At 31.0% G+C, this 12,888-nt stretch overlaps 1 protein-coding gene across 2 annotated transcripts; it reads left to right on the forward strand.

Annotated features, from left to right (window-relative positions):
- The first annotated feature begins 5,512 nt into the window (after positions 1 to 5,512).
- On the forward strand, positions 5,513 to 10,114 carry LOC132302748 (squamosa promoter-binding-like protein 6). Of its 2 annotated transcripts, none has more exons than XM_059799681.1 (5): positions 5,513 to 5,588; positions 6,044 to 6,749; positions 7,486 to 7,622; positions 8,584 to 9,282; positions 9,684 to 10,114. In XM_059799681.1, the coding sequence occupies exons 2-4, from the start codon at positions 6,094 to 6,096 to the stop codon at positions 9,276 to 9,278; spliced, it is 1,488 nt and encodes a 495-aa protein (XP_059655664.1). In that variant the 5' UTR covers positions 5,513 to 5,588; positions 6,044 to 6,093; the 3' UTR covers positions 9,279 to 9,282; positions 9,684 to 10,114. The 2 variants fall into 2 exon arrangements, with proteins under 2 accessions (XP_059655664.1, XP_059655665.1); XM_059799682.1 differs by lacking the exon at positions 5,513 to 5,588 and adding an exon at positions 5,596 to 5,683.
- The last annotated feature ends 2,774 nt before the right edge of the window (positions 10,115 to 12,888 follow it).

Here is a 12,888-nt window from a genome sequence, read left to right on the forward strand (position 1 = left end):
GTGCAAATAACCCCTGAAGACTTAAAATGATAATAATATTCTCATTTCAATAAAATAAATTAATAAATATAAATATCAGCCATGTAAAATGATCATTTTGTCCAAATTGTGTAGGTGTTTGTAAAATGATGTCCCTCCCTCTCTTTTTCTCTTTCCACCACCTTTTACATTTTTTAAACTCTAAAACCATAAACACAAATCCAAACCCAAACCTACACACATATATAACCCAAACCCATTTTGCACTTCCACCGCCACCAAATCCAACCCCATAATTATCTTGATCCAACATTAGGAGAGGAAAGTTCCATGAATGCACTAGTAAATAAGTCATAAAAGAGGTCATAAGTTCTTTTAAGTGTACTTTTAAATAAGTCATAATGTATTTTTTTATACTAACTTATTAATTTGTTGGAGGCATCAGCAATTGTCATGTTAGAGGCAGTAATGAATAATGGATGGAAATGAAGTAAAAAGAAAATCATTTTCATCCTCATTTCTCACAAAGAAATGGGTTTGATAAAAATAGGGACGACTCAATATAATTTGAGACCTTAAGCGAAAATAAAAATAAAATGATCTTTTAATAGATTCTATTTGTTGGAGGCATCAACAATTGTAATGTTAGAGGCACTAATGAATACTGGATGGAAATGAAGTAAAAAGAAAATCATTTTCATCCTCGTTTCTCACAAAGAAATGGGTTTGATAAAAGCAGGGGCGACTCAATATAATTTAAGGCCTTAAGCGAAAATAAAAATAAAATGATCTTTTAATAGATTCTACCCATATGTTCATGTTAGTAATATGCTCAATATTTATTTTGTGATTTTTAAGCATAGTACTAAAAAAATTTCAATCTCTAATTCTATCATTAGCTAATTGACTATATACTTTCTAAAAGACATATTAAAAAATATAAATAAATAAAAATGATGACAACTCACAAACAAAATAAATAATTTTATGATAACAAAATTTAATAAATTTATAAACTAATTGAAGTTATAGAACAATAGAAACTGATTTCTAAGAATTTGATCCAATAATCCAAAAAAATCTTTAATAGAATAAAAGTTCATTCAAAGTCTTGTAAATTGTAGGAGTGGAGACGATGAAAACAAAAAAATAATAATAATTTATAATGAGAGGAGAAAAAATATGTGAGGAATAAGAAAAAAGGAGAAAAATAAAAGTTAATAGGTGTCTTATAAAAATATAGAAAGTTTCACAAGTCCTACCACAGTGAATAATATTTGTGATTGGTATAATGATAGCGAGAAGTAATATATATATATGTGTGTGTATAGTATATACACTCATGTAATAAGGATGAGAGAGAGAAAAAAAAGTCATATAAATATATAAATATTTTGGGCCTAATATTAAATTTCTTTATTGATTGAGGTTTAATAATAGAAGAAAATAAAATTTTTAGGTAGCTTATAATATATAAAGAAAAAATTTTGAGGGCGCTGAAAAAAAAAAAAGGGTAATAAATAATAGAAATCTTTTAGGTCCACTGTCAAATCTCTCTATTTTTTTATGTTTAATAATTAACATAATTATTTTAAGAAAGTTATAATATATAAAGAAATAAAAAAAATTATGAGACCTTCTAATTGGCTGGGCCTTAGGCAACTCACCTAAGGCTTCAGCCGCCCCTGGATAAAAGAGAGGGGTTTGATACAGCCTACGATTTCTCTCTCTAATCTCTATAATATATATAAAATACTTGGTTTACAATGAAATTGGAACGAATTGATGAAAATCCTTTTGTGGGTCACAAAAGAGATTCGATTTTCTTGGTGGAGGACAAATTAATGAAACCGTCCATATGTATATCATCGCCGCTAAATCAAATCGCTTGTGTGGTGGGGATAGCGGTGATGGTGGTGGTTGGTAGGGGTGGCGGCCAAAAATTTACATCTCTTGATTATCTACCCTCTCTCTCTTTTGGTTCTCTCATCAATGGATAGAGACTCTATGTGAGTTTCATTAAGTGAGTGATGTGGAAGTGGTTCGATGAGTTAGTGATGGGCTTTGAGTTATATACACGTGTCTATACATATATGTATAGTATATACTTTTAGGTGTGGTGGTGATGGGGGTTGTGGCCTGTAATGGTGGTGGGAGGAGGTGGATCGTTGGTGGAGAGAGGAGAGGGGGAAAGAGAGATGAGAGGCAAAATAGGAACAAAAGGGTAAGATCGAATTTTCAGATTTACTTTTTGCCAAAAAGTTATCAGAGGGGCTTATTTACACCTTTTTTAAATTTTATGGACTAGCATGCACATTTTAAAAAAAAATAGGGACTCGTTCTGCACAAATCCTATATATCAAGATTTTTTTTGCACTTAACCCTAATATTATAGGACAAGTGCAGAAAATATCTCAAAAGTATATTCCGAGTAGCACTTTTACTTCCTATTTGTAAAAGTGTGTAAACTAATTTTTTGACATTGTGCAAAATACCCCTCAATCAGAAATCTGACATAAATTAGTATTGTAATACCCGTTTTGTCATTTTACTCTTCCAAAAATGCCCAAGGGGTGTATATGCTACTAATCTCATAGTATATGAGTATTATGTGCACATTACCTTATATTTTATTTTTTTAAACTTTTTTCTTTATTTATATCACTAAACTTTTTCTTTCTTTCTTTCTTTCTTTTTTTTTCTTTTTCTTTTTCTTCTTCCTTTTTTTTTTTTTAGACTTTGGGAATTTGTCGAAGGATTTTATTTTTTTGAGATTTCAGTTTACTCATTTCTACTATTTTTTTTCTTTATTATTATTTTTTCCGTACCAACACTATTAAACCAAATAAAAAAAAAATAAAAAAAAAAATAAAAGAAAAAAATCCCAATATCAATGGGCACTAATTTTCAGAATTTGGAGCATATTTGTTTTCTTTAGTTTGCACTTTATTTTTTCGTTTTTTTTCTTTTCTATGTTTATCTTTACTTTTCTTTTATACTTTTATTTTTATTTTTATTTTTATCTTTACTTGTCCATTGCCCGCGTCCTGCAATAGTGTCCTTTTCGATCATTTTACAAAATTATTTATTTTTATATATTTTATAAAATGGTTCAGTAAGGGTAATTTAGTCAACTTAGGGTTTAAATTTGTCAGAGAGACCTATTTGCACCAAATTAAAACTTTGGAGTGTTTTTGCAAGTGAGGGGCGTCCTCTAATAGTGTCATTTTCAGTCATTTTACAAAATTATTTATTTTATAAAATGGTTCAGTAAGGATAATATAGTCAAGTTAGGGTTAAAATTTGTTAGAGAAACATATTTGTACCAAATTAAAATTTTAGGGATGTTTTTTGCACGTTAAGATTGTAATATGCATTACAAGCATACTTTATAAGTGTGTTTTGCACTTGACCATAATATTATAATTCATATCCATATTGCATCCTATGAAGATTACAAATATTCACATATAACTCAAATAGGATCCAAATAAAGTAAAAATATCTTGATTTGGGTCGGATCTCAAGTAAAATCTATTCCATTTAATAATAATTCAAAACCATTCCCAACCCGAATTTGTGACACACAAATCTTTCGATGAAGATTCGGGTCTAACCCCATTTTGAATTTAGATTCAAATTTAAGATCCAAACTTGTGAAAAAGGACTTCGGATTCGATCTCATGATCAAATTTGCTCAATTTTAAACCCTAATAGACTTCATCAAACACATAAAATTGTCTTAAGTGTCCATTTCTTACCAATTACCAATATGCCACCCCCAACCATATAATAGCTCCAAAGATACATTTTCAAAAGAATAATGTTTTAAGAACTGAATTCGACAGTTACCGAATATAATTTATGTGAATGTAGTGGTGTGTCTCATTACATGACGTAATGATGTCATTACTATTTTCAAAATTCTCCTAGTCAATTAAATTTAGAAGTTAGAGAGAGAAGTAAAATTAGAGGAAAGAGAGAAAATTTTGAATGTGTAATTAGCATAATCATGTGATCCATATCATGTAATAATTTCTCGAAAAATTTATGTAAATGGAAAGTTTCTTTGAAGGACACTGCTCATGTCTCTTTGTAGCTGTATATGAATAATGGACAACTTTATTTACAGAGGCATTTAGGGATGGATGGATGGCTTTTGGTTGGCATGCACAACTTTAACTTTTTGTTGACAAAAAAAGGTGCCACTAAAAAAAAAAAAAAAAAGAAGAGGTTTGTGCAGCAGAGCAAGTGATCACTAACTCACACCCCATCCTCATATTTTAGTTGTCACAGGACAGGTGTATGCTCATCAACACATACAAATGGCACATACAAATGGCACTCAGGGGTCTTGTCAGACCCCAATATATTTGTTAGTGCTGCCTTTATGGATCTTCCTTATCTGCCCATTTGTCCATTAGGTTTTTTTTATTCATCTTTATTGCCATTTAGCCCTACCTTAATTTGTCAACTACCAACTGCTAAAACATTTTTATGTGAGCAATTAAATGAGATTTTAAATGTACTGAAGACCTAATCCAACAAGTCTTCCTTAAATAGATAAATTAAGTAATTAAAATTATAAAAAATGAATTAAAATGGATAGCACTACATGTTGTAGGGAATAATGGAAAGTACCTCTTCCCCTTCACAGCATGAAAAAATTATGATGAGTAATGTTAGAAGGATAAATATAAATTTATTGATCAATATCTATTACCAACTTATAGTAATGTTTAATTGAAATAATTTAAAACAAGAGAGATTTTATCTTATTAATTATTGTATAAATTTTTTTATTGAACCCTATTTATTAGAGTCGTTAAAAATTTATTGAGCATATTGTAATATTACTTATGTTAAAATAATCAATTAATTTTTATGCTAACCAGAATCAGTGTTTGATAAAGACTTTCATTTAGTAGTGTTTGATAAAGACTTTCATTCGAGAAGATTAGAGTCTTTTATTTGATTTTTATCCTAATAAATAATGCTCACTTAATCCTAAAATAAGTGTCCACTTTTTTATTTTTATCCATCCAAAATATGTGTTTCATTTAAAAAGTCGATATTGTATTTTTTATAATACTATCAATTTAACCTTCATACATGCACTCATCACCATTGTGAATCATTAAGGATAAATTTGACAAAAAGTACTTCCTTTGTCCCATAAAAAAGTATCATATTTAGAGAACTGAATATGATACTTTTTTATGGGACAGAGTGAGTAATAAAAATTATTCTTTTAAAAACGTTAGACCCCCAAAGAAAATTCCATAATACTGTAATAACTGATTGAGACTTTTATAATAATAATAATTATATTATTATTATTATTATTATTATTCATGAGAACCACCTTTCATTAAGATAGCTTGTTGTCTAATTATTTTAAAATTGTAGAAAATAATGTAAAGTGTCATTCTCAATTTGAGTGGAGAGGGATGTCCTACAATGGAATTTCATCTCCTTTTCAAAAGCTACAAAAAACCATGACATGCTTTTTTTCGCAATGGGGGTAGTGAAATTGATGTTGACCCATAGTGTTTCTGCTTCAACCTCACCACAAGACTGAAAAGGAATCCTCTCTCTCTCTCTCTCTGGTAAGAAAAACCATTCTCACCCATAATTCAATTTGCTTTCTGTTAACTTCTCCATTACATGAATATGAATATTTTTGCAACATTTTCTCGAATGGGTATTTCTTCTTTTTGTTTCTTTTTCTCAACCTGTAAAGTTTGAAATTTTTTTAACTTTTCTTTTTTATTTCTTGGTTTGTAGTAGGAAAATAATGTGATTATATGATCTGGGTTGAATTTAGTTTATGCTCTATACATTTCTGTGCCTTTATTTCTTGTATAGTTTGTTAGGTTTGTATATTTCCATGTGAATGCTCACACACACACACATACCATAGTTGTTCTCCAATGCTAATGTTTTATGCTGATTCTATTTGTTGGGTTTCACAATTCAAAGTTGTTATTGACTTATAGTCTCAAGTACAGGATGGAGATACTTTTGAATTTTTATTTTTTTTTAATTTTTTTTTTCCTGGCAGGATTTTCTCTCTGTTAAATTCATATCTGGAAGTTTAATTCTGTTCTAAGAATGGAGTTCTGGAGTCATGCTTCAGAAGGAAATAATCTTTTGATTTCTAACAATATAGATTCATCAGCTCTTGCAAGAACTCGAAATATATCAACAGAATGGGATTTCAAATCCCCATCTAATTTTGATATGTTAGTCCCAAATAGAGAAGCAGTTGATTGTATGGAATTTACGGAATTGGGTGTTTCTGATATGATGAGAAAATCACTTATTAGTAACCCAAATTTGGGAATTTTAGCTGGTGAGAGTGGTAATGATTCTAGGAAAAGAGTTCCTTCTACCTCTTGTGTAATTACTCCGAGTTCCTTTCGTGGGGAATTGGAGCCAGGGTCAAGGTTTTCCGGTTCTGTCGTGGAATCCGATAGTAAAAAATTGTCTCTAATTGATTTGAAGTTGGGGAAGTTAGCTGAGTGGAGGGAAGCCAAGAATAGTAGATTGTTGGATTTATCTTCGAAGGGAGCTTCCTCCGCAGCAAAGAGAGCCCGGACATTAAATTCTTACTCTCAGGCTCCGTTTTGCCAAGTTTATGGTTGCAACAAAGATCTAAGCTCCTCAAAAGACTACCACAAAAGGCATAAAGTTTGCGACGTTCACTCAAAGACTGCTATAGTTGTTGTTAATGGCATTGAGCAAAGGTTTTGTCAGCAGTGTAGCAGGTATGAGAAAATATACTGTTTGACCTTGGCTTCATTTCGCTTACCTTAAAATGTCATAGTTTTCTCATTGCATGATATATCTAAACCAGATTCCCTTCTTGTTGAATTTGGTATGAAATCAATCCTAACTTTCATTTTGAAAATTTTGAAAATGAGAACGAAAGTAGTGTTAATCTGCAGCTTCAAGGGGTTGTTGCCCTCCATGTGTACTGCACTTGTATAAAAACCCAAAAAATAAAAATAAAAAAATAAAAAGAGACAATTTTATAACTTACAAACCTAATAAAAGAGTATTCTTAAACAACCCCATCAAGAGGACCACATAAACAGATATTACATCAAACAATTTTAAATTGAGAGGAGAGAAATTTGCTTCTGCAGATTCTCTCTCGCTACGTATTTATGTTTGTATACTCTCCATAAATCACTAAGGTTCATGTTCCATACTAGTAAACTCGTACTATTTGCAATTTCCACCGTTGTCCTCCTAGAGATACCAGTAACTAATCTCTACAATATTCTAATTTTTTTTTTTAATAAAAGGTGTGATTTATTTGTAATTTTAATTTAACACCCAATATTGCTACTGATGTAATTGCAACAACTGTCCCTGTTGATTTCTATCCCTCACGAACTATTATTCAATCTTACCCTATTGATGGAGCAATTAAGCTCAAATAAGCTGTTGAACTGTCATTTTTTAGTATGATTGATAGTAGTAACTTATCATATGCAGGTTCCATTTGCTGGCTGAATTTGATGATAGTAAACGCAGTTGTCGCAGACGGCTTGCAGGCCACAATGAGCGCCGAAGAAAACTCCAACTTGATACTCACTCTGTCAAATCACAGAAGTTGCTTGAGTACTATCAAGGTACTAATTTTTATTGCTATCTATTATGCTTTATACTCGGAAAATTCCTTAGTTCTTAGCAACCCCTCCCCACTTCAGAGTACATATTTTATCTCATATTTAATCGCCCAAGCTTTGTGTCGACTCCAATATCAATTGCACAACTTTAAATGTATGGATGGAACTTAATCAGAAGATCAATGTTAACTTTCATGATTTCACTTATAAAAAGGAAAAATAAATAAATAAATAAAAATACTAGCAACTTTATGCTTTCCAGTCAATTATCCTAAAGTTTTCGGCCTTTGACCAGTTCATCTTTCGCGATTATTTTAAGAAGGGAAGTTTATCTAAAGATACTATTTTAAGCCTTACTCCACTTCCCAGTTAAGGCAAAGTTTGAGCAACCACATAACCTATCCATCAGATTCGCTGTATTGCTCTATATAAATATTGATTGTCTTTTTCCTTTCTGTTAGCTGTATTCATTGATTCTTTAGAAAAAAAACATTTCAAAATTTATGAAAAGTAGTCATCTATACCCACTTCGTTCCACTTGCGACATTATATTATTTTAATTACCTCCTCTCTTTCAAATGGAGTTCCTCTAACATTCTGTATTCAAGGAGCAGTTAAAATTTCAGGTAAACCAAAAAAAAAAAAAAAACCGTTCTGCACTAACGGCCCCATTGAGAGATTGAAGCTAGAATGTTCTGTACTTAGTCTGGTTCGATTTAAATTTTATATTTACACCTTAAAATTTTGAAGCTAGAATGGCATGAATATTGAACTATATTCATAGGCCCAAAAACACTAAAATTATTGTGGAGCATTAGAGGATTAGAAGCAGCTTAGGGGATGAATGACCTCTAATTAACTTCAACATATTCACTGTTAAAATAATTCCTGACTGTTTGCTTTTTCCTTTTGGTGGGAACAAAAAATTTGACATTTTCGTAACAGAAAATTTACTGTTTGGCAGGTGCAAGGTTTCTGGGGACTTCTTTGCCAAAACAAACATCCTTTGTTTTTTCAGACACACTTCGTGGTGGTTTCTGTAGTCCGGAAGGATATAACCAAGGTAATCGAGGCAGGCATGTCAAATTCGAAGTGGAGACAATTTATAGTCCTCAACTAATGATGCCTGTTACGGAAGGCCAATCACATATTAAATCGTTTCTCAATCTGCATCAAATGGACAAGCGATATCCTTCCACAACATTTTCATCAGGGACTGACTACACTATTGTTGATAAGGCATCAACTGTTCAAGAATTATCTGGGATCTCGAACTCCAGTTGTGCTCTCTCTCTTCTGTCAGCTCAATCGCAAAATTTGTCGAGCCATTCGGCTGGAGTTCCCATGGCCCAAGGTGCCCATGATCACCGTGTTGTAGATCAAAGTTCTGAGAAACCTTTAGGAGTAAGCATTTTAGAAAACCAGCTAGAGCCCTCGATGATTTCTCGTGCTGGTACTGCTGTTGACTTTGAAGTCTGCAAAGATGAGATTTTCCAAATGCCGGATTCTATATACTCAAAATATTGTCTTTCTCCGGAAAATGAGCCCACCGTTGATTTGCTTCAATTGTCATCACATCTTCAAAAAATGGAGCAGCGGAGGAATTCTGTGCAAATGAAGCAGGAAAATGATGTCTTCTACTGTTATCCAACCATTTAATGGGGTATGAAATCATCCATTTGTTTACTGTGTCGCCTTATCTTTTGTGTCATTATATGAGAGTGGGATTAACTTTCTGGCTAAAATATTTGTATACCCCTATCACCTTGAATTTAGGCTGGAGAGGCAAGGGCCTCTGTTAGTGGCCATTGCAATCGAAGCAAAATGCTCGTAAAAAATTAAATTTCAATTAATATGGCATCACTGTAGATTCAAAAAGTGCGAAAAAGGAACAATTGTGTTGCGAAACTTTTAGGATGACAGTAGATTTTTTTTTTTTTTTTGTTCCCCCGGAAATTGACAGTATGAATTGATGACTACAACAAAATATAGAGACATTTTCACTGTATAACAGATTGTTCTTGTGTGTTTGTGAACTCAAATGTTGTGATTAATTTGCTGCAGGTTAAGGGGACGCTTTCACGCTCCATCAGCAATTCTTAACTAACTCCATTGGTGCATATAATCGGAAGATGGAGAAAACTTCTGCTACGGATTACTACGTAATACTTAGCCTCGTGACATTCCATTTTCGAAGAAAGAGATCAAGAAGCTATGAGGTTTTGGTAAGATAGTGATCCAAGTTCAATACTATATGTTGTTTCAGTTTGTTTTCACTTTGTGTTCATTATTTACCTAGCTCAAGTAGTAGCTACCATAAAAGATGGTAGTACAAGAACAGCTTGACACCAACATAACATTTTGTAATAAATCATCTTAAAACTTTGACTACTTTAAAGCTTTTGTTGGATTGGTGATTGTTGAGATGGTTATTTCTCTCTAAATCTTGTCAAATTATTGTATGGAAATTCAAACTAAAACTGAAATTTGAGTGTTTATATTTATATATTATTTTTATGTTGGCAAACTTTGGAGATGGGGTACTCGAATATTCTCTCCAGTAGAACAGTAAGACTCATTCCAACCTTTGTGAGGTGCATCCCGAACTGAACAGAACATGATATACGGTTTATAGGAGGGGATTTTCTTCCGACTCAAACATAGGCACACTATCAAAGAGTTGACGCTCTACCAACTAGGACATTGAGTAATGCCCAAATTTCAGCTCTCTCTCAAAACGCTTTCTTTTATGCTTGCTATTCCAAAAGTGGGAAGAGAGAAGCCATTTTTGGCTTATCATATGCAGAGCATTATTAAATAGAATATTCTGGCATAACTTTGTAAAATATGACGTCTTTTGAGTTTATCATATGCCAAGTCTAGGTTGTCCCAAGCCTGTTAATTTTAATATTTATATTAATGACAATCATTAACTACTTTGATAATAATAATATAATATCTGAAGCGTGAATTAGCAGCATGTTCAAGCTCTTTTGGTGCACTTTAAACATGTGCCTTGAGTTATCTTTTTCTTCACTCTCTTTTTTTTCCACTTTTTGTTAGAAAAGCAGAGCCACAAGTCTAAACCAACAGGATGCAACACTACATTATGGTGTGACTATTGGAAAGCAAACAGGCAATAGTAAAATTATTATTATTATTATTATTTTGGTAAAGTATAAAATAAAATAAAATAAAATAAACATATGTTATGCAAAACATGTGTTACATATCAAATGCGCAAATACTCCACTGGTGTTAAAATAAAAAAATAATAATAATAAATAAAAAATAAAAATCATATAATTGAGTAAATGTGGACATTTTGACAATTTAAAGACTGAAATACTAAAAATGCCATTAAGACAAAATAAAAATAAAAGAAAAATATTGATTATTATGGGTATTTTAGGGTTTTAATTAAAATTAAAAAAAAAAATTGGTCAAAATTGACGGTCAAAGGGCAATTTGGACATATATGAATATAACGAATGTGCAAATATTCCACTGGTGTTAAAAAATAAATAAATAAAATAAAATAAAATAAAATAAAATAAAAACAACCTATATTTTCCAAATTGAGTAAACAAGGACATTTTGTCAATTTAAAAACTAAAATACCTAAAATGCTCTTAAGAGAAAATAAAAAATTTTAAAACTGATTTCATAAAACACTAATTATTATGGATATTTTGGGATTTTAATAAATAAAAAAAACAAAATTTTGGTCAAAATTGACTGTCAATGAGTAATGATTTTAATAAAAAAACAAAATTTTGGTCAAAATTGACTGTCAATGAGTAATTTACACATATTTTTAATGTTAAGGATTTATATGCAGGTATTAAACTATGGACAATACTTCAAATTGACTGTCAATGAGTAATTTACACATATTTTTAATGTTAAGGATTTAAAAAAAGTATTGTCCATAGTTTAATACCTGCATATGAATCCTTAACATTAAAAATATGTGTAAATTACTCATTGACAGTCAATTTTGACCAAATTTTTGTTTTTTTATTAAAATCCCAAAAATATCCATAATAATTAGTGTTTTATGAAATCAGTGCTGAGTAAGAAGTACATGCTTACACATGATATGGCGCAAAAATAATGTAACAAGTGACCCTAAAATATAAAATAATAAAAATTAAAAAATTTGCATGTTTACCGGGTCAACCCAAATGGATGCAAATCAAATCCTAATTTACTCTCCCTCTCTTTCTCTCTCTCAAACTATTCCACTGAAACCCTAATCTGCTAATAATGTAAGTTTTGACTTTTATCTTTCATGGTTTAATGTATAATCCTTATATATACTTATCAATTATTTTTATCTAAAGTACACTGAATTACATAAAATCTGATTCACATGGTTTGATAGATGATTTGCTGATTGCATGATAGATTGTTATTGTTTATTTCTAATCTTATTTTTCTTTTAGCGGGAAACAAATATTTATGTACCATTACATATATAGTTATTCTTTCTATTTATCATCCAGAGCTTTGTTTGTATCTTATAATGTTATTTAATTTAAGAATTTTAGCTTAAAATATTTTTTTCGACAAGATCCCCTTCTCATTCACTCCCTAGATAAAAGGAGTGGCGTGAGACAAGGGAAGATGGTTAGATTTGGATCATATTGGGTTTAATTCGGATAGCCTATCAAATCTTTTAATTTTTATTATTTTATATTATAGAGACACATGTTCTATTATTTTTGTGCCACATCAGGATAAGTATGAATTTCATACTCACCGCTAAGTAGGTAAGTATTATCCTTAAACTATAAGGTTGATTACTCTCCATGCCTACTTTTGAAATAGGTCCACCAACTCTAGATCAACAATGCAATTAGCAAAACTTATTCTAAGCGTAACCAATTTGAGGGGCTTCACTCCAAACCAAATCATTCACTCATGTATGAACACCAACATTTGATTTATATACAAGTGGTTGGCAAAGGAGCTAGCTTCTTGTATTCAAGAAAGGTCTATCTTGGATAACAATTTTTGCTGGTCAAGAAACTGACTAAATTTTGGTTACCTTATCCAAGTTTAAATAATTAATTTATTTTATTTTAAATCATAATGGCTTGGCCTAATTGAAAAAAATAATTACAAACAATTCTTTAGGAGTCACGTCGGTAGACATAGTCTAAATTTTATCACCTAGGTGCGAACATTTTTTTAGAAACTATGCTCGCAAATATACTTCAAATTTTACTCGATTTTTGTGGAGGATACCTTACACAGGTCTCGT

The sequence above is a fragment of the Cornus florida genome, unplaced genomic scaffold, assembly GCF_030987335.1.
Source record: "Cornus florida cultivar Cherokee Brave unplaced genomic scaffold, ASM3098733v1 CherokeeBrave_3.0.0_Hap2_Chr04, whole genome shotgun sequence".
NCBI lineage: Eukaryota > Viridiplantae > Streptophyta > Magnoliopsida > Cornales > Cornaceae > Cornus > Cornus florida.